The sequence below is a fragment of the Tachysurus vachellii genome, chromosome 20 (genome assembly GCF_030014155.1).
Source record: "Tachysurus vachellii isolate PV-2020 chromosome 20, HZAU_Pvac_v1, whole genome shotgun sequence".
Taxonomy (NCBI): domain Eukaryota; kingdom Metazoa; phylum Chordata; class Actinopteri; order Siluriformes; family Bagridae; genus Tachysurus; species Tachysurus vachellii.
The window spans coordinates 3,110,001-3,127,500 of record NC_083479.1 but is presented as its reverse complement, the minus strand read 5'-3'; the positions used below and the strand labels follow the sequence as shown (position 1 = coordinate 3,127,500).

General features: G+C 47.2%; 1 protein-coding gene across 2 annotated transcripts in view; it reads left to right on the top strand.

The window, feature by feature from the left end:
- nf1b (neurofibromin 1b) overlaps window positions 1-17,500 on the top strand; it is a 60,606-nt gene that overhangs the window by 5,461 nt on the left and 37,645 nt on the right. The window contains exons 4-30 of one of the 2 annotated variants that reach the window (XM_060895539.1): window positions 365-555; window positions 682-788; window positions 973-1,040; window positions 1,711-1,786; window positions 1,923-2,080; window positions 4,448-4,621; window positions 5,984-6,112; window positions 6,243-6,317; window positions 6,406-6,519; window positions 6,715-6,849; window positions 7,025-7,138; window positions 7,354-7,433; window positions 7,523-7,646; window positions 7,913-8,159; window positions 9,206-9,279; window positions 11,653-11,736; window positions 11,848-12,189; window positions 12,283-12,422; window positions 12,508-12,630; window positions 12,735-12,818; window positions 12,891-13,007; window positions 13,487-13,665; window positions 14,531-14,742; window positions 15,249-15,410; window positions 15,550-15,653; window positions 16,628-16,763; window positions 16,898-16,960. In XM_060895539.1, coding sequence (XP_060751522.1) covers window positions 365-555; window positions 682-788; window positions 973-1,040; window positions 1,711-1,786; window positions 1,923-2,080; window positions 4,448-4,621; window positions 5,984-6,112; window positions 6,243-6,317; window positions 6,406-6,519; window positions 6,715-6,849; window positions 7,025-7,138; window positions 7,354-7,433; window positions 7,523-7,646; window positions 7,913-8,159; window positions 9,206-9,279; window positions 11,653-11,736; window positions 11,848-12,189; window positions 12,283-12,422; window positions 12,508-12,630; window positions 12,735-12,818; window positions 12,891-13,007; window positions 13,487-13,665; window positions 14,531-14,742; window positions 15,249-15,410; window positions 15,550-15,653; window positions 16,628-16,763; window positions 16,898-16,960 — 3,612 coding nt within the window. Of the gene's footprint in view, window positions 1-364; window positions 556-681; window positions 789-972; window positions 1,041-1,710; window positions 1,787-1,922; window positions 2,081-4,447; window positions 4,622-5,983; window positions 6,113-6,242; window positions 6,318-6,405; window positions 6,520-6,714; window positions 6,850-7,024; window positions 7,139-7,353; window positions 7,434-7,522; window positions 7,647-7,912; window positions 8,160-9,205; window positions 9,280-11,652; window positions 11,737-11,847; window positions 12,190-12,282; window positions 12,423-12,507; window positions 12,631-12,734; window positions 12,819-12,890; window positions 13,008-13,486; window positions 13,666-14,530; window positions 14,743-15,248; window positions 15,411-15,549; window positions 15,654-15,970; window positions 16,151-16,627; window positions 16,764-16,897; window positions 16,961-17,500 lie in introns of those variants that run through there. The other variant, XM_060895540.1, reaches the window with a different exon arrangement.

Below are 17,500 nucleotides of genomic sequence, written 5' to 3'. Positions count from 1 at the left end.
TCTGTCTTTCTTTCTCTGTGTCTCTCTTTCCTGTGTCTCTCTCTCTCTCTGTGTCGCTCTCTCTGTCTCTCTCTCTCTCTCTTTCTCTGTGTCTCTCTCTCTGTGGCGCTCTCTCTCTCTGTGTCGCTCTCTCTGTCTCTCTCTCTTTCTCTGTGTCTCTCTCTCTGTGGTGCTCTCTCTCTCTCTGTGTCGCCCTCTCTGTCTCTCTCTCTCTTTCTCTCTCTCTTTTTCTGTGTCTCTTTCTCTGTGTGTGTCTCTCTCTCTCTCTCTCTCTCTCTCTCTCTCTCTCTCTCTCTCTCTCTCTCTCTCTCTCTCTCTGTGTGTCTCTCTCACTCACTCTTTCTCTCTCTCTCTTTCTCTCCAGCAACCTAAGCACTGTATGCGTCTTGATGAGACGGTGTTGGTGAAGCAGCTCCTCCCAGAGATCTGTCACTTCATTTACACATACAGAGAGGGGAATCAGTACGCTGCCGAGCTGTGCAGCTCCGCCTCCGGGGTTCTGTTCTCGCTCAGCTGTAACAACTTCAACGCCGTCTTCAGCCGCATCTCCACCCGGTAGCGCACGCGCTCACACAGCACACTCACACACACACACACACACACACACACACACACACAGTTTCTCTGTTTGAGTCCTGGTCTCTCTGTACGACATCCTGACCATCTTCTCGGTCTGTCCAGGTTACAGGAACTGACTGTGTGTTCAGAAGACACTGTGGACGTCCACGACATCGAGCTCATCCGCTACATTAATGTGGACTGCTCTAAACTCAAAAGACTCCTGCAAGGTCTGTCATCTGTCATCCACACTTTTATTGTCACTAGAACACGGGGCACCAAAATTTAGAATAATATTAAGGACTTCACCCCATCTGATGTGTTCATATAGATTAAGACCTAATCCTAGTCTGTTTAATCCAGAACAGAGGTTTAGGATCATAAGTGTGAATATTTATTTATTTTTTTATTCAGAAACGGTGTTCAAATTTAAAGCCCTGAAAAAGCCTGCACAGCTGAGCATCATCTACAGTCTAGAGAAGGTGTGTGTGTGTGTGTGTGTGTCTCAAACCACACTGTGTTCACTATATTCACTAAGGCACTGTTTTACAGCCAATTTGAATTGTTTAAAACAGACAAGATGTGTCTGAAACAGAAGCCTCACTATTGTGTGTGGTGTGTGGTGTGGTGTGTGTGTGTGTGGTGTGGTGGGTGTGTGTGGTGTGGTGTGTGTGTGTGGTGTGGGCATGTGTGTGCGCTGCGTGTGTGTGTGGTGGGTGTGTGTGTGTGGTGGGTGTGTGTGTGTGTGTGCTGTGCTGTGTGTGTGCTGTGTGTGTGCTGTGTGTGTGTGTGTGTATGTGCTGTGTGTGTGTGTATGTGCTGTGTGTGTGTGTATGTGCTGTGTGTGTGTATGCTGTGTGTGTGTGTATGCTGTGTGTGTGTGTATGCTGTGTGTGTGTGTATGCTGTGTGTGTATGTGCTGTGTGTGTGTGTGTATGTGTTGTGTGTGGTGTGTGTGTGTGGTGTGTGTGGTGTGTGTGGTGTGTGTGGTGTGTGTGTGCTGTGTGTGCGCTGTGTGCGCTGTGTGCGCTGTGTGCGCTGTGTGCGCTGTGTGCGCTGTGTGTGCTGTGTGTGCTGTGTGTGTGGTGTGTGTGGTGTGCTGTGTGTGCTGTGTGTGCTGTGTGTGCTGTGTGTGCTGTGTGTGTGGTGTAGGCGTTCTGGAACTGGGTGGAGAATTACCCAGAAGAGCTGAGCATGCTGTACCAGAGACCACAGACAGACATGGCAGGTGAGGTACTGACTAATAAACTCAGTAAACCTCATATGTTTTTGTGTGTAAATTTGTGTGTGTATGTGTGTGTATGTGGTCTGTGTTCGTGCGTGTGTGTGTGTGTGTGTGTGTGTGTGTGTACCCGCGCTCTCAGACTGTGCAGAGAAGCTCTTTGACCTGGTGGACAGTTTTGCTGAGAGTGTGAAGAGGAAGGCAGCTGTGTGGCCGCTGCAGGTCCTCCTCCTCATCCTCTGTCCTAATATCATACAGGAGCTGTCGCAAGAGTTACTAGAGGAGAGCAAGGTCAACAAGGTACACACACACACACACATACAGACACACAGACACACACACACACATACAGACACACACATACAGACACACACACACATACAGACACACAGACACATACAGACACACACACAGACACATACAGACACACACACAGACACATACAGACACATACAGACACACAGACACATACACACACACAGACACATACACACACAGACACACACACAGACACATACAGACACACACACAGACACATACAGACACATACAGACACACAGACACATACACACACACAGACACATACACACACACAGACACATACACACACAGACACATACACACACAGACACATACACACACAGACATACACACACACAGACACATACACACACAGACACACACACACACACACACAGACCCCCCCCCCACACACAGACCCCACACACACAGACCCCACACACACACACAGACCCCACACACACACAGACCCCACACACACAGACCCCACACATACACACAAACCGCAGACACAGACACACACACACACAGACCCCACACACAGACCCCCCCCCACAGACCCCCCCACACACACACAGACACACACACACACCCCCCCCCACACACACACAGACCCCACACACACACACACAGACCCCACACACACAGACCCCCCACACACACAGACCCCACACACAGACACACACACAGACCCCACACACGCATAGACCCCACACACACACACACACAGACAGACCCGACACACACACACAGAAAGACCCGACACACACACAGACCCGACACACACACAGAGACCCCACATACACACACAAACCACATACACACACACAAACCACATACACACACACACACAGACCCCACACACACACAGACCCCACACACACAGACCCCACACATACACACACAAACCACATACACACAGACACACACAGACAGACCCGACATACACACAGACAGACCCGACACACACACACAGACCCCCCACACACACACACAGACAGACCCCCCACAGACACACACAGACCCCCCACACACACAGACCCCCCCCACACACAGACCGCACACACACAGACCCCACACACACAGACCCCACACACACACAGACCCCACACACAGACCCCACACACACAGACACACATACACACACATACATACATACACACACACACATACACACACACACACACACATACACACACACACGTACACACACACAGACAGACCCCCCACACACACACAGACAGACCCCCCACACACAGACAGACCCCCCACACACAGACAGACCTCCCCACACACACAGACCCCCCCCCCCACACACACAGACCCCCCACACACAGACCCCCCCACACACACACAGACCCCACACATACACACACAAACCACATACACACAGACACACACACAGACACACACAGACAGACCCGACACACACACAGACAGACCCGACACACACACAGACAGACCCGACACACACACACAGACCCCCCACACACACACACAGACAGACCCCCCACAGACACACACAGACCCCCCCCACACACAGACCCCCCCCCCCACACACACAGACCCCACACACACAGACCCCACACACACACAGACCCCACACACACACAGACCCCACACACAGACCCCACACACACAGACACACATACACACACATACATACATACACACACACACATACACACACACACGTACACACACACAGACAGACCCCCCACACACACACAGACAGACCCCCCCCACACACACAGACAGACCCCCCACACACACACAGACAGACCCCCCACACACAGACAGACCTCCCCACACACACAGACCCCCCACACACACACAGACCCCCCCACACACAGACCCCCCCACACACACAGACCCCCCCACACACACAGACCCCACACACACAGACCCCACACACAGACACACACACATACATACGCACACACGAACACAGACCACACACACACACACACACACACATACACACACACACACACAAACACAGACCACATACACACACCACATACACACACACCATGCTATTAATAAATTCACTTTTATTTATCTACTCTTTCTTTCTTTCTTTCTTTCTTTTTTTCTTTCTTTCACTCTTTCACTCTTTCACCATTTCACTCTTTCTTTCTTTCTTTCTTTCTTTCTTTCACTCTTTCTTTCTTTCTTTCTTTCACTCTCTTTCACTCTTTCACTCTTTCACTCTCTTTCACTCTCTTTCACTCTCTTTCACTCTTTCACTCTCTTTCACTCTTTCACTCTCTTTCACTCTCTGGTACTCTCTGGCACTAATTTCTAATTTCTTCCCTTTCCTCTGTACCCATCACTGCTGTGTGTTGGGTCTGTGTTGGGTTTCAGAAAGTGTTTATAGAGAGTCTGAGAAAGGCTCTGCTTGGACATGGGGGCAACAAGCAGCTGACGGAGAGCGCAGCCATCGCCGGTGTAAAACTGTGTAAAGCCTCCACTTACATCAGCTGGGAGGATCACTCCATCATCTTCCTCCTGGTGCAGTCCATCGTGGTGGACCTGAAGGTTTGTGTCTCAAACTACAGCACTGAGCTTCAGTCTCTGTGAGACTACACAGTGAGGGAGAGCGAGGGAGAGAGCTAGAGCGAGGGAGAGAGAGCTAGAGCGAGGGAGAGAGCTAGAGCGAGGGAGAGAGAGCTAGAGCGAGGGAGAGAGCTAGAGCGAGGGAGAGAGAGCTAGCACGAGGGAGAGAGCTAGAGCGAGGGAGAGAGAGCTAGCACGAGGGAGAGAGAGCTAGAGCGAGGGAGAGAGAGCTAGAGCGAGGGAGAGAGAGCTAGAGCGAGGGAGAGAGAGCTAGAGCGAGGGAGAGAGAGCTAGAGGGAGGGAGAGAGAGCTAGCACGAGGGAGAGAGAGCTAGAGCGAGGGAGAGAGAGGTAGAGCGAGGGAGAGAGAGCTAGAGCGAGGGAGGGAGAGCTAGAGCGAGGGAGAGAGAGCTAGCACGAGGGAGAGAGAGCTAGAGCGAGGGAGAGAGAGCTAGAGCGAGGGAGAGAGAGCTAGAGCGAGCGAGAGAGCTAGAGCGAGGGAGAGAGAGCTAGAGCGAGGGAGAGAGAGCTAGCACGAGGGAGAGAGAGCTAGAGCGAGGGAGAGAGAGCTAGAGCGAGGGAGAGAGAGCTAGCCCGAGGGAGAGAGAGCTAGCCCGAGGGAGAGAGAGCTAGAGCGAGGGAGAGAGAGGTAGAGCGAGGGAGAGAGAGGTAGAGCGAGGGAGAGAGCTAGAGGGAGCGAGAGAGCTAGAGGGAGCGAGAGAGCTAGAGGGAGCTAGAGAGAGCGAGGGAGAGAGAGGGAGCGAGGGAGCTAGAGGGAGCGAGAGAGAGTGTATTTTGGTGTAATAATATTGAACTCATTTTTCAAAATTAAATGATTATTTGTTTTTAAATACAATTAAACATTTTAAAATGTGAAAAGATTTGTAAAGTCCTTTTTATTGTGTGTGTGTACGCCTCTGTGTGTGTGTACGTCTGTCTGTGTGTGTACGCGTGTGTGTGTGTGTGTGTGTGTGTGTACGCCTCTGTGTGTGTACGTCTGTGTGTGTGTGTGTGTGTACGCCTCTGTGTGTGTGTACGTCTGTCTGTGTGTGTACGCGTGTGTGTGTGTGTGTGTGTACGCCTCTGTGTGTGTACGTCTGTGTGTGTGTGTGTGTGTATACGCCTCTGTGTGTGTGTACGTCTGTCTGTGTGTGTACGCGTGTGTGTGTGTGTGTGTACGTCTGTCTGTGTGTGTACGCGTGTGTGTGTGTGTGTGTACGCCTCTGTGTGTGTACGTCTGTGTGTGTGTGTGTGTACGCCTCTGTGTGTGTACGCCTGTCTGTGTGTGTGTGTGTGTGTGTGTGTGTGTGTGTGTGTGTGTGTGTGAGAACACTCTCTCCTAAAGGCTCTGCTGTTTAACCCCTCGAAGCCGTTCTCACGTGGTGCAGGCTGTCAGAGTGCAGACGTGGATCTGATGATCGACTGCTTCGTCTCCTGCTTTCGCATCAACCCACACAATAACCAGCAGTTTAAAGTGAGCTCTTTGTCATCAACATCGTCCTCATCCTCATTTTGTCATTTGTCAGCATCAGAAAGATCAGTTACACCGTCACCCTCTTATAGCTCATGACTCTGCTCTTTCTCACTGTGCTGCTTTCTCTCAGGTCTGCTTGGCTTCATCTTCATCGTCCATCTTCCACATAGTGTTGGTGAACTCCCTGCACAGGATCATCACAAACGTAAGCGCTGCTGAGGTGTGTTTGTTGTCACACTGAGACGAGTCTTTACCGCTGTGGACAATGTAATGTCTCCTCTGTCCTGCTGCAGTCTAAACTCCACTGGTGGCCCAAGATCGACGCTGTGTACTGTTACTCAGGCGAGCTGCGCGCCATGTTCGCCGAGACGCTTGGCTGCAGCACACACACTCCCATGCGCATGACGGTGAGAACGTGTGTGTGTGTGTGTGTGTGTGTGTGTGTGTGTTTATCAATTAAATGTTCAAAATCCCATCTTAACATTTCAGTTGTTGCCTAAATGAACCTTTTACTGTGGCTGAAAGATGGTGGACTTTTATTTGGATTGTATCTCTCTCTCTCTTTCTCTCTCTCTCTCTCTCTCTCTCTCTCTTTCTGTCAGAGTCTGACGTTTAAGGAGAAGGTGACCAGTCTGAAGTTTAAAGAGAAGACCACTGACCTGGACACCAGAAGTCATCGATATCTGCTGCTGGCTCTGGTGAAGCTCATGCACGCCGACCCCAAGCTCCTGCTGCATGTGAGGTTTTTCTAGCATCAATCGATCACAAGTACACAACAACAGCTACAACAGATTTCAGCCACCTTCACACTTCACTTCCTGTTTTCATCTTTTCTTCCGGAGTGTCGGCCATGTTAGCGTTTGTTCCTCAGACACGAGTTCTTACTTGTGAGTTTCTCCGTGTGTGCTTCAGAACCCAGGGAAGAACGGTCAGGAGATCCAGAGCAGCACAGCCGAGCTCATCAAAGGGCTCATGCAGCTGGTGCCCCTCACCAACCTGGCGGAAATTTCCCAGGAGGCCATGGAGGTGAGACACACCACGGTCATGCTGTGAGAAAGAAAACAAATATATAATGTTGGTGATAGGTTTCCTCAACCCCGAGTTTAGCGCGTGACGTCGAAACACTTCACGATGGGCGACGACACACGAGAGTCTGAGCTTTGTTGTGTCCATTGGGTTCGACTTGGTTTGGTTCAACATGCAGGTTCGTGGGATAAATCTGATATTCTCTGTTTGTGAAGGCTTTGCTGGTCCTCCATCAGCCAGAAATCATCGAGCTGTGGAATCCTGACGCTCCCATGGAGACCTTCTGGGACGTCAGGTACGACTTTTCCTCCACAGAATTTACCTTCATATATACCTGAGCATCCCTGATCTTCTGAATCTGGATTTGTTTGTTCTGAATTTTAGCTCCCAGGTTCTTTACTTCATCTGCTCCAAGCTCATTAGAGACCAGCAGATGAACAGCACCGAGATACTCAAGTGGCTCCGAGAGATCCTCATCTGCAGGAACAAGTTTCTCCAACGGAACAAAGTGAGCCTCGGTTTACGTCTCTGGTTTCTGGTCTGATCTGTAATCTCTTTCACTCGGACGCGTGAAGTTCATGGCAAAATATTTAACATTACAGAACAGTAAAGTTCTATTTTTACGTATTTCACAGCTGAATAGGTTGGGGTCTGAGCGCAGGGGCAGTTATAATACAGCGTTCCTGGAGCAGAGTCTTGGAACAGTGCTATGTCGAAGCTGTGCCATGGCATGCTGTCTGGTGTAAAAGCTGTGATGTGTTTTGATGCCTACAGGAGCGTGCTGCGACAGGAAGCAGCATCCCCATGTGCAGACAGGCCCAGGCCAAGCTGGAGGTGTGTCTCTACATGTTCCTGTGGAGCCCAGACATGGAGGCCGTCCTGGTGGCCATGTCCTGTTTCAGGCACCTCTGCGAAGAGGCTGTAATCCGCTGCGGCGTGGACGAGGTGCCTGTGCAGACCATCCTGCCCAACTATAACACCTTCATGGAGTTTGCCTCCATCAGCAACATGATGGCTGCAGGTTCGGGTTGTTCACTAATAACAAAGAGCTAATATGAAAAATCTGCTGCAAGAAAGATACCAGAAGAGGGCAGCAATAGCTTTGTGTCTGTGTGTGTGTGTGTGTGTGTGTGTGTGTGTGTGAGACTCTCTACCAGGTCGATCAGCCTTACAGAAGCGAGTAATGGCTTGAAAGAGTGAAAGAAAGAAAGAGTAGATAAATAAAAGTGAATTTATTAATAGCATGGTGTGTGTATGTGGTGTGTGTGTACGTGGTCTGTGTTTGTGTGTGTGTTTGTGTGTATGTGGTCTGTGTTCGTGTGTGTGTTTGTGTGTGTGTTTGTGTGTGTGTATGTGTGTATGTGGTCTGTGTTCGTGTGTGTGTGTACGTGGTCTGTATGTGTGTGTATGTGGTCTGTGTTCGTGTGTGTCTGTGTGTGTATGTATGTGTCTGTGTGTGTGTGTGTACGTGGTCTGTGTGTGTGTATGTGGTCTGTGTTCGTGTGTGTATGTGGTCTGTGTACGTGGTGTGTATGTGGTCTGTGTTCGTGTGTGTCTGTGTGTGTATGTATGTGTCTGTGTGTGTGTACGTGGTCTGTGTGTGTGTCTGTGTGTGTCTGTCTGTGTCTGTGTCTGTGTGTGTGTGTGTGTGTCTGTGTGTGTGTGTATGTGATCTGTGTTCGTGTGTATGTGATCTGTGTTCGTGTGTGTGTGTACATGGTCTGTGTTCGTGTGTGTGTGTATGTGGTCTGTGTGTGTGTCTGTGTCTGTGTGTGTGTGTGTGTGTGTGTTCGTGTGTGTGTGTATGTGATCTGTGTTCGTGTGTGTGTGTATGTGGTCTGTGTTCGTGTGTATGTCTGTGTCTGTCTGTGTGTGTGTGTGACTGTGTGTCTGTGTGTGTGTGTGTGTGTGTATGTGTGTGTATGTGGTCTGTGTTCGTGTGTATGTATGTGTCTGTGTGTGTGTCTGTGTGTGTCTGTGTGTGTATGTGTGTGTATGTGGTCTGTGTTCGTGTGTATGTATGTGTCTGTGTGTGTGTGTGTGTGTGTGTGTGTGACTCTCTACCAGGTCGATCAGCCTTACAGAAGCGAGTAATGGCTTTGCTCAGGAGGATTGAGCATCCCACACCTGGCAACACTGAGGTCAGGGTACCATCCGTTATTCTTTTACTATTAGCTGATTATCACACTATAAACATACACACAGTCATCAGAGTAAGCAGAATTTCTCCAAATCCTAAATGGAAGCTGCATGAAGAGACCTGGAGGTTACCACTAGGTTACAGTGTTGCTCAGAGAAAACTAAATGTGTGTACACAAAATAGTCTGACGTAAACAAACCCAAGCATAAAGATGACGATTCAGGAAACGACACATTTAACATATGAACAATAAATGCAAATTATAAACTTATGACTATTATAATTCTATCCTATTGTGTTGATTGTGTTTTCTACGGTGGCAGAGAAGTGCAAAACACATTAACAAATCCGAAAACACAACGACAAGTCAGACAACCCGGAAGAGGTCGGTATAGTTTGTGATTGGAACACGTACCGATCATAGGACAAGACACCTGTCACTCAAGGTATACATGAAGTTCAACAGTCTGCTGCAGGGAAAAGTTGGAATGGATGGATGGAATGGATTACTGTGGATTAATTCTGTTATTTTCTTATATTTAAACGGAGAACTTTACACATTACACATAAGATTCCATACCTGTATATCTTGAGTGACAGGTGTCTTGTCCAATGATCGGTAAGTTTCCATTCAAAAACAATACACTACTGTTTCCGGGTTGTCTGACTTGTCGTTGTGTTTTCGGATATGTTAATGTGTTTTGCACTTCTCGGCCACCGTAGTACTCCTCTAAAAAGGTGAGTCCTTTAGACGTACGTGATCTCTCTAGTGAGCCGAGCCCTTCTGCTCGGCTCATGTAGATTTAACCCCTGATTACATCAGGCACATTTTCACCTGTTTTACATCCTCTTATTTGGATACAGTGATGGTGTTAGACACATCCACTCGGACCCCATACGATAGAGTCGAGACTTCTGGATCAGACACGACCTCCTGTATCGTTTCATTCAGCTTGTGTGAGCTTTAAAAAATATTAACAAACAAAAGAGAAAAGAGGCCAAGCAGTCATACGTTGGTATTGGAGGTGTAGTGTGTGTGTGTTTGTGTTAGAATGGGAGGTGTGGTGTGTGTGTGGGAGGTGTGGTGTGTGTACTGTTGTGGGGGTGTTGGTGTTGGTGGGGTGTGTGTGTTGGTGTGGGAGGTGTGTGGGGGGGTTTGGTGTGGGAGGTGTGGTGTGTGTACTGGTGTGGGGGGTGTTGGTGTGGGAGGTGTGTGGGGGAGTGTTGGTGTTGGTGGGAGGTGTAGTGTGTGTGTGTTGAAATGGAAGGTGTGGTGTGTGTGGGGGAGGTGTGTGGGGGAGGTGTGGTGTGTGTGCTGGTGTGGGAGGTGTGTGGGGGGTGTTGGTGGGAGGTGTGTGGGGGTGTTGGTAATGGTGGGGTGTGTGTGTTGGTGTGGGGGGGTGTTGGTAATGGTGGGGTGTGTGTGTTGGTGTGGGAGGTGTGGTGTGTGTGTTGGTGTGGGAGGTGTGGTGTGTGCGTTGGTGTGGGGGGTGTTGGTGGGGTGTGTGTGGGGGGTGTTGGTAATGGTGGGGTGTGTGTGTTGGTGTGGGTGGTGTGTGTGTTGGTGTGGGGGGGTGTTGGTAATGGTGGGGTGTGTGTGTTGGTGTGGGAGGTGTGGTGTGTGCGTTGGTGTGGGGGGTGTGTGTTGGTGTGGGGGGGTGTTGGTGGGGTGTGCGTTGGTGTGGGAGGTGTAGTATGTGTGTTGGTGTTACAATGGAAGGTGTGGTGTGTGTATGGGTGGTGTGTGCTGGTGTGGGGGGGTGTTGGTGTTGCTGGGGTGTGTGTTGGTGTGGTTTGTGTGTAGGTGTGTGTGGGTGTTGGGGTGTGTGTGTGTGTGTGTGTGTGTGTTTGGTCATTTGTCAGTTTTTTTGGTCAGTTACCTAAAATGAGCGACATCTTCGGACTAAAACATAAAGAATCTGCAGTAATGACGTCGTGTCCCAAACCCATCGTGTTTATCTTCTGTTTCCTGCCATAAAGCTCACAGTTCAGTAGGAACCCAAAACTCCTTAAAAGCTTCTGGTTCCTCACTGACGTTCTTCTGCACTCGTTCCTTAGTCAGACTTCTCACGTGTGTTTAAGACAATGTAAATAAAATAAGAACATTTTATTAAAGGCTTCGTCCTCGGTTACTATTAGACCTGAGGAACTTTATATGTTTATAGTCTTGTTCATAAGTGCCCATGAACACACTGTGGTTTCTGTGCTTCACCTGAAGGTTATAAATGTATTATTACAGATTATAACATTAACAACCCAAATGGTTTTAAGGTCAATAAACTCAAACCCAGTTAAAATAAGTCAGATGAAAGGGAAGATTAAATGCAGGATAAATGATAAATCTTTTGTGGCTCACTGTGTGTTGCTGTTACAGGCTTGGGAGGACACGCATGCTAAGTGGGAACACAACACCAAGCTAATCGTGAACCACCCGAAAGCCAAGTTAGAAGACTGTCAGGTTAGTGTGAGAGATGTGAAAGCCACGTGAAAGCCATGTGAAAGCCACGTGTTCATGTAAAGTGCTGTAGATTGTACTGAACCCACCTGAGATGCTCGATTTGTTCCTCAGGAATGGATCAACATGACGGGCTTCTTGTGCGCGCTGGGCGGTGTGTGTCTTCAGCAGAGGAACCCCCCAGGCCTGGCCACCTACAGCCCCACCATGGGTCCTCTGAGTGAGCGGAAAGGCTCCATGGTGTCCATGGGCTCGTGTGAGGGCAACGCCGAAACCCCTCTCAGTAAGTTCCTGGACCGTCTGCTCTCTCTCATGGTGTGCAACCACGAAAAGGGCGTTCAGATCCACAACAACGTCAAGGACCTGGTTGGTCTGGAGCTGAGCCCAGCTCTCTACCCCATGCTCTTCAACAAGCTCAAGAACAGCATCAGCCGCTTCTTTGAAGCACAAGGGCCGGTCAGTGTGATTCTGAGGAACGTTAATGTTTATTGACTTGTATCGTTTTCCCCTTTGCGTGCGTTGCGTATCATGGTTCTGTCTCTCCGTCAGGTGCCGATCAACGAAACAAACACACAGTTTGTGGAGCAAACCATTGCCATCATGAAGAACCTGTTAGATAATCACACAGAGGGCAGCTCTGAACATCTGGGCCAGGCCAGCATCGAGAACATGATGCTGAACCTGGTCAGGTAAGACCTCCAGCCTTCATGTGTGTCTTCTTTACAATTCAGTTCACACAACGTACTCAGTAGTGTGTCGGGATTGTGCTGGCAGGTACGTGCGCATTCTGGGTAACATGGTCCATGCCATTCAGATCAAAACCAAGCTGTGCCAGCTGGTGGAGTTGATGATGGAGCGCAGAGACGATCTGTCCTTCTGCCAGGAGATGAAGTTCAGGTGAGAGAGAGAGAGAGAGAGAGAGCGGTTAGGATCTACTCAACCACTCAAATACAGAATAGATCTAATGTGTGTGTGTGTGTGTGTGTGTGTGTGTGTGTCAGGAATAAGATGGTGGAGTATCTAACAGACTGGGTCATGGGAACCTCAAACCAGACAGCTGACGACGACGTTAAGTGTCTGACGAGGTAACTCATCATGGAATAGTTGATTAGTTGAATAGTTGAGGTCCAGCTTCAGTACCGTTGTGTTATTTTTAGGGATCTGGACCAGGCGAGTATGGAGGCGGTGGTGTCTCTGCTGGCCGGGTTACCGCTCCAACCGGAGGAAGGAGACGGGGTGGAACTCATGGAGGCCAAATCTCAACTTTTCCTCAAGTAATAGACTTCCAGCACTGTGGAACTCCTATAAGTCCTATGAGACCTTCATTAAAACATGTTCCCCAGAGCCGTGTGTTCCTCAGAGGTTTCTCATTAGTTGCTGGTTGTGTGATGGTGTGATTGTGTGGTGTAATTCAGCTCCATACTGCACCCTCACTACAAACGGAGACAGATCCATGAGCGCCGTGTCGTCGGCTTTAAATCGTTCCTCGGTCGACGTGAATGAGTTAATCTAAGAGATGAACACGTTAAATTGTTTTCTCAGTACGTATGAAGGCTACACGAAAGGTCTTGGTTTTAATACTCAGAACTGTAGAATAGTACAGAAGTGTGCGATTTGAGACGCAGCCCTTTAGTCATTAAGTATTGACACCCAGTTAACAGTGATGTATTTGGAGTGTGCTTTTTTTAGAACAGAGTATGTTCTGTGTGAAAAGGATGATTGTTGTTCCAGTACGTTATGTTCTGGCCCTCAGGTACTTCACACTGTTTATGAACCTGCTGAATGACTGCAGCGAGCCGGAGGACGGGCAGCAGGTGGCCGGCTGTAAGACGGGCATGTCGAGACGCCTGGCGTCGCTGCGCCACTGCACCGTGCTGGCAATGTCCAATCTGCTCAACGCCAACGTGGACAGCGGCCTCATGCACTCCATCGGTGAGCCTCGTTTCACTCAGCACAGGTGGAGAAAAATATACGGCCCTGTCACCTCTCAGTCGCTGCTCTGTTCTCCATTATTCAGCTTATTACACGTTACTGCTTATTTACATGCTGGGGGGTGAATTGTAATAATTATTTGAAGAATCGATCCTAAAAGCCTGACGATGTGGAACTGAGGAACTGCTGACTGAAGCATTTCACCACCATCTCTGTTAAGTCCGTCTTTAGTGCTGCTGTAAAAAGGTGGTGCACTCAGGAGGATGAAAATGAATTAATAGTTTATTTGATATATTATTATATTTCTTTTGTCGTTTGATGATGCGGCGTTTCATAGAAGAAATAGATGTTCTCTGCCGATTGTGTTGAACTAAACGAGTTGTGTTGAGAAATTGTTTTGTGCGTAAAGTCAATTTTTTTGTTTTTTTTAATAACACATATCGGTGCCTTGGGGCGCTTTTGTTTACTCTCACTCACTCATTTTCTACCGCTTATCCGAACTACCTCGGGTCACGGGGAGCCTGTGCCTATCTCAGGCGTCATCGGGCATCAAGGCAGGATACACCCTAGACGGAGTGCCAACCCATCGCAGGGCACACACACGCACTCTCATTCACTCACGCAATCACACACTACGGACAATTTTCCAGAGATGCCAATCAACCTACCATGCATGTCTTTGGACCGGGGGAGGAAACCGTAGTACCCGGAGGAAACCCCCGAGGCACGGGGAGAACATGCAAACTCCACACACACAAGGTGGAGGCGGGAATCGAACCCCCAACCCTGGAGGTGTGAGGTGAACGTGCTAACCACTAAGCCACCGTGCCCCCCTCGCGCTTTTGTTTATTTGTTTTTTTTTCAGGTCTGGGCTACCACAAGGACCCGCAGACCCGTGCCACCTTCATGGAGGTCCTCACCAAGATCCTGCAGCAGGGCACAGAGTTCGACACGCTGGCTGAGACGGTGCTGGCCGACCGCTTCGAGAGGCTCGTGGAGCTCGTCACCATGATGGGCGATCAGGGAGAGCTGCCCATCGCCATGGCACTGGCCGATGTGGTGCCTTGTTCTCAGTGGGTCAGTACTCATTTCCAGAATGTTTGGTTCTGTTGTAAATCGTTCCAGAAGTCGTCTTTTTATATATATGTATATATATAATGTATATACATATATATATATATATATATATATATATATATATATATATATATATATATATATATATATATATATATATATGTATATATATAATGTATATACATATATATAATTTATTTATTTATTTGTTTTTAATTAAATACTCAAAATAAAATATGTATTGAAATGAGGAAAAAATCTAGAAAAATGTTAAATCATTTGAAATTTTAAATAAATAATTTTTGTGTTTGACTATTTGTCTTTTCTTCAGCATCTTTCCAAGATGTTAGTCATTAGGTTAATGCTTTTTGCCCTCATTTGTGTATCTAAGGGTCTGAAATAGGGGTAACAAAGGGTCCTGATATCCATGTCTTGGTTTGTGTTTGTTTTTTTTAGTTCTTGTTGTTGTTGCTAATCTCTCTGTGTGTGTTTGTTTCGGCGGACAGGACGAGCTGGCGCGGGTTCTGGTCACACTGTTTGATTCTCGTCACCTGCTTTATCAGCTGCTGTGGAACGTGTTTTCTAAGGAAGTTGAACTTGCCGACTCCATGCAAACGCTCTTCAGAGGGAACAGCCTGGCCAGTAAAATCATGACCTTTTGTTTTAAGGTAGGTGGAGCCTATGGACACATGGAGGTCATGCAAATCCCAAAAGCCTCATTACTGACCAAGTGTGCCTTTTGAGGATTTGTTTATTTTAATCCATCCTTTCTTCATTTTTTTTTTATATACTGTATATCTTCTCCAGGTCTATGGTGCTACGTATCTACAGAAGCTTCTGGAGCCCCTTCTTCGTGGAGTCATAACATCTCCTGAGTCGCAGATGATCAGTTTCGAGGTGGATCCCACCAGGTAGCATCACAGCTGTTCCCGTGACAACCAATAAGACTAATGAAGAGATTTGTGATCAGAAATAATGATCTAAATTAACAGACTTGGTCTCTTTGGTCATTGTTTGCTTCAGTCTCCCAACAATCATCAGCCGTATAAGGTTTTGTTTTTTTCTTTGTTTTTGTTTTTTCCTCGGCATGCGTGCGTGATGCAAAATCACACAAACATCAAACACATGCAAAGAACAACATTTTGCATATGAGCAAGTTCAAACTTTGCATACATTTTTAAAGAAGACCATTTCAGTGCAAATAATAAACGCTTTATGTGGCTTTCAGGTGAAACAGCAGGGAGGCAGAAAACCTGTAGCATCGAAGGCTGAACACATCTAAAGGCAGCAATAAACAAACAAAAAAAACATAAGGGATGCAAACTTTTGCACCTAATTTTCACTCTAGTCGAGTCTCTAGCTAACGACCCCGTGTATAATTAACGATCTGGCAGAATAATGTATACATTTTTCGATACTTTATTTTAAAATATGTGATTTTTAATGATGTACTAATGATTAAAAAGAAGAAAAAAAAGTAATGTGTTTTTTTTGTTCAATTAAACAGTTTCTTTTTTTAATAAACAAATGTATTTAAAAAAAAAAAATTATAATAACACTAAAACCTTTTTCCAGTGTGATTTTAAATTTTTTTATTTACATTTCTGTCATTTAGCAGGCACTCTTGTCCAGAGTGACTTACAATTTATTTCAATTTATACAACTGAGCAATTGAGGGTTAAGGGCCTTGCTCAGGTGCCCAGCAGTGGCAGCTTGGTGGACCTGGGTTTCGAACTCATGACCTTCTGATCACTGAACACCTTAACCACTAGACTACCACATCCCACTACCACATATCTATTTATTTATTATTATTTTTTTAACATTTTTAAACATTTTTTTTTTATTGTACACTAGTCGAGTTAAGTTGGTTTCTCTTTCCTAGACTGGACCACAGTGAAGTGTTGGAGGAAAACCAGCGCAGGCTGCTGAACATGACCAACCGCTTCTTCCTGGCCATCATCACCTCCTCGAGTGATTTCCCTCCACAGCTGAGGAGTGTGTGTCACTGTCTGTTCCAGGTGAACCCCCTGCGTCACGTGCACGCTGTCACGAGGCTCGCGTCACACACGGATTTGACCCGGCGTGTTTGTGTGCTGGCTGTTGGTGTGTGTTAGCTGTGACCTGCTTGTGTGTGTGTGTTTGTATCCTGTAGGCCACTTGCTACTCTCTGCTGAATAAAGCCGCAGTTAAAGAGAAAAAGGAAAGCAAAAAAGCAGTAAGTTCCGTCAGATCACATCTTCAGTCAAACTAAAGCATCTAACCCTGGTTACCTGGAGCCCTGCTTCTTCTCAAGTGCTTTTGCATAGGCTCGTCTCTTTCCGTGGAATAATAGCATCATGGGCAACGTAGTCTTTGTCCCCCATCCCCCCCCCTCCCCCGCTAGCACTCCTGATTTCCTCTTGGTGCCTGAAACCTTAAAATAAAGAGAAAGTATCTATCTATATAACCAGCTTTGCTTTCCTTATTTCTCAACTAACTACCCAACTAACCAGTTAACTAGCCAACTAACTAACTGCCTAATTGTGGCAATAATTAAATAATGGCAATAAAAAAAAACAAAGATTTTAGCAAATAATTTATAAAGATTTCTTTTGCATCGTTATTATTTTATTTATTCATTAAAAGCATAAATTATAAATGCCAAATAAATAAAAAATAAATAAATAAAAATCCGTCCGTCTGTTTACAATCACTTTAAGTCGTTATGCGTTTATTTGTGTTTAGGTGTATTTCTTTTTTTTTCTTAAAAAAAATA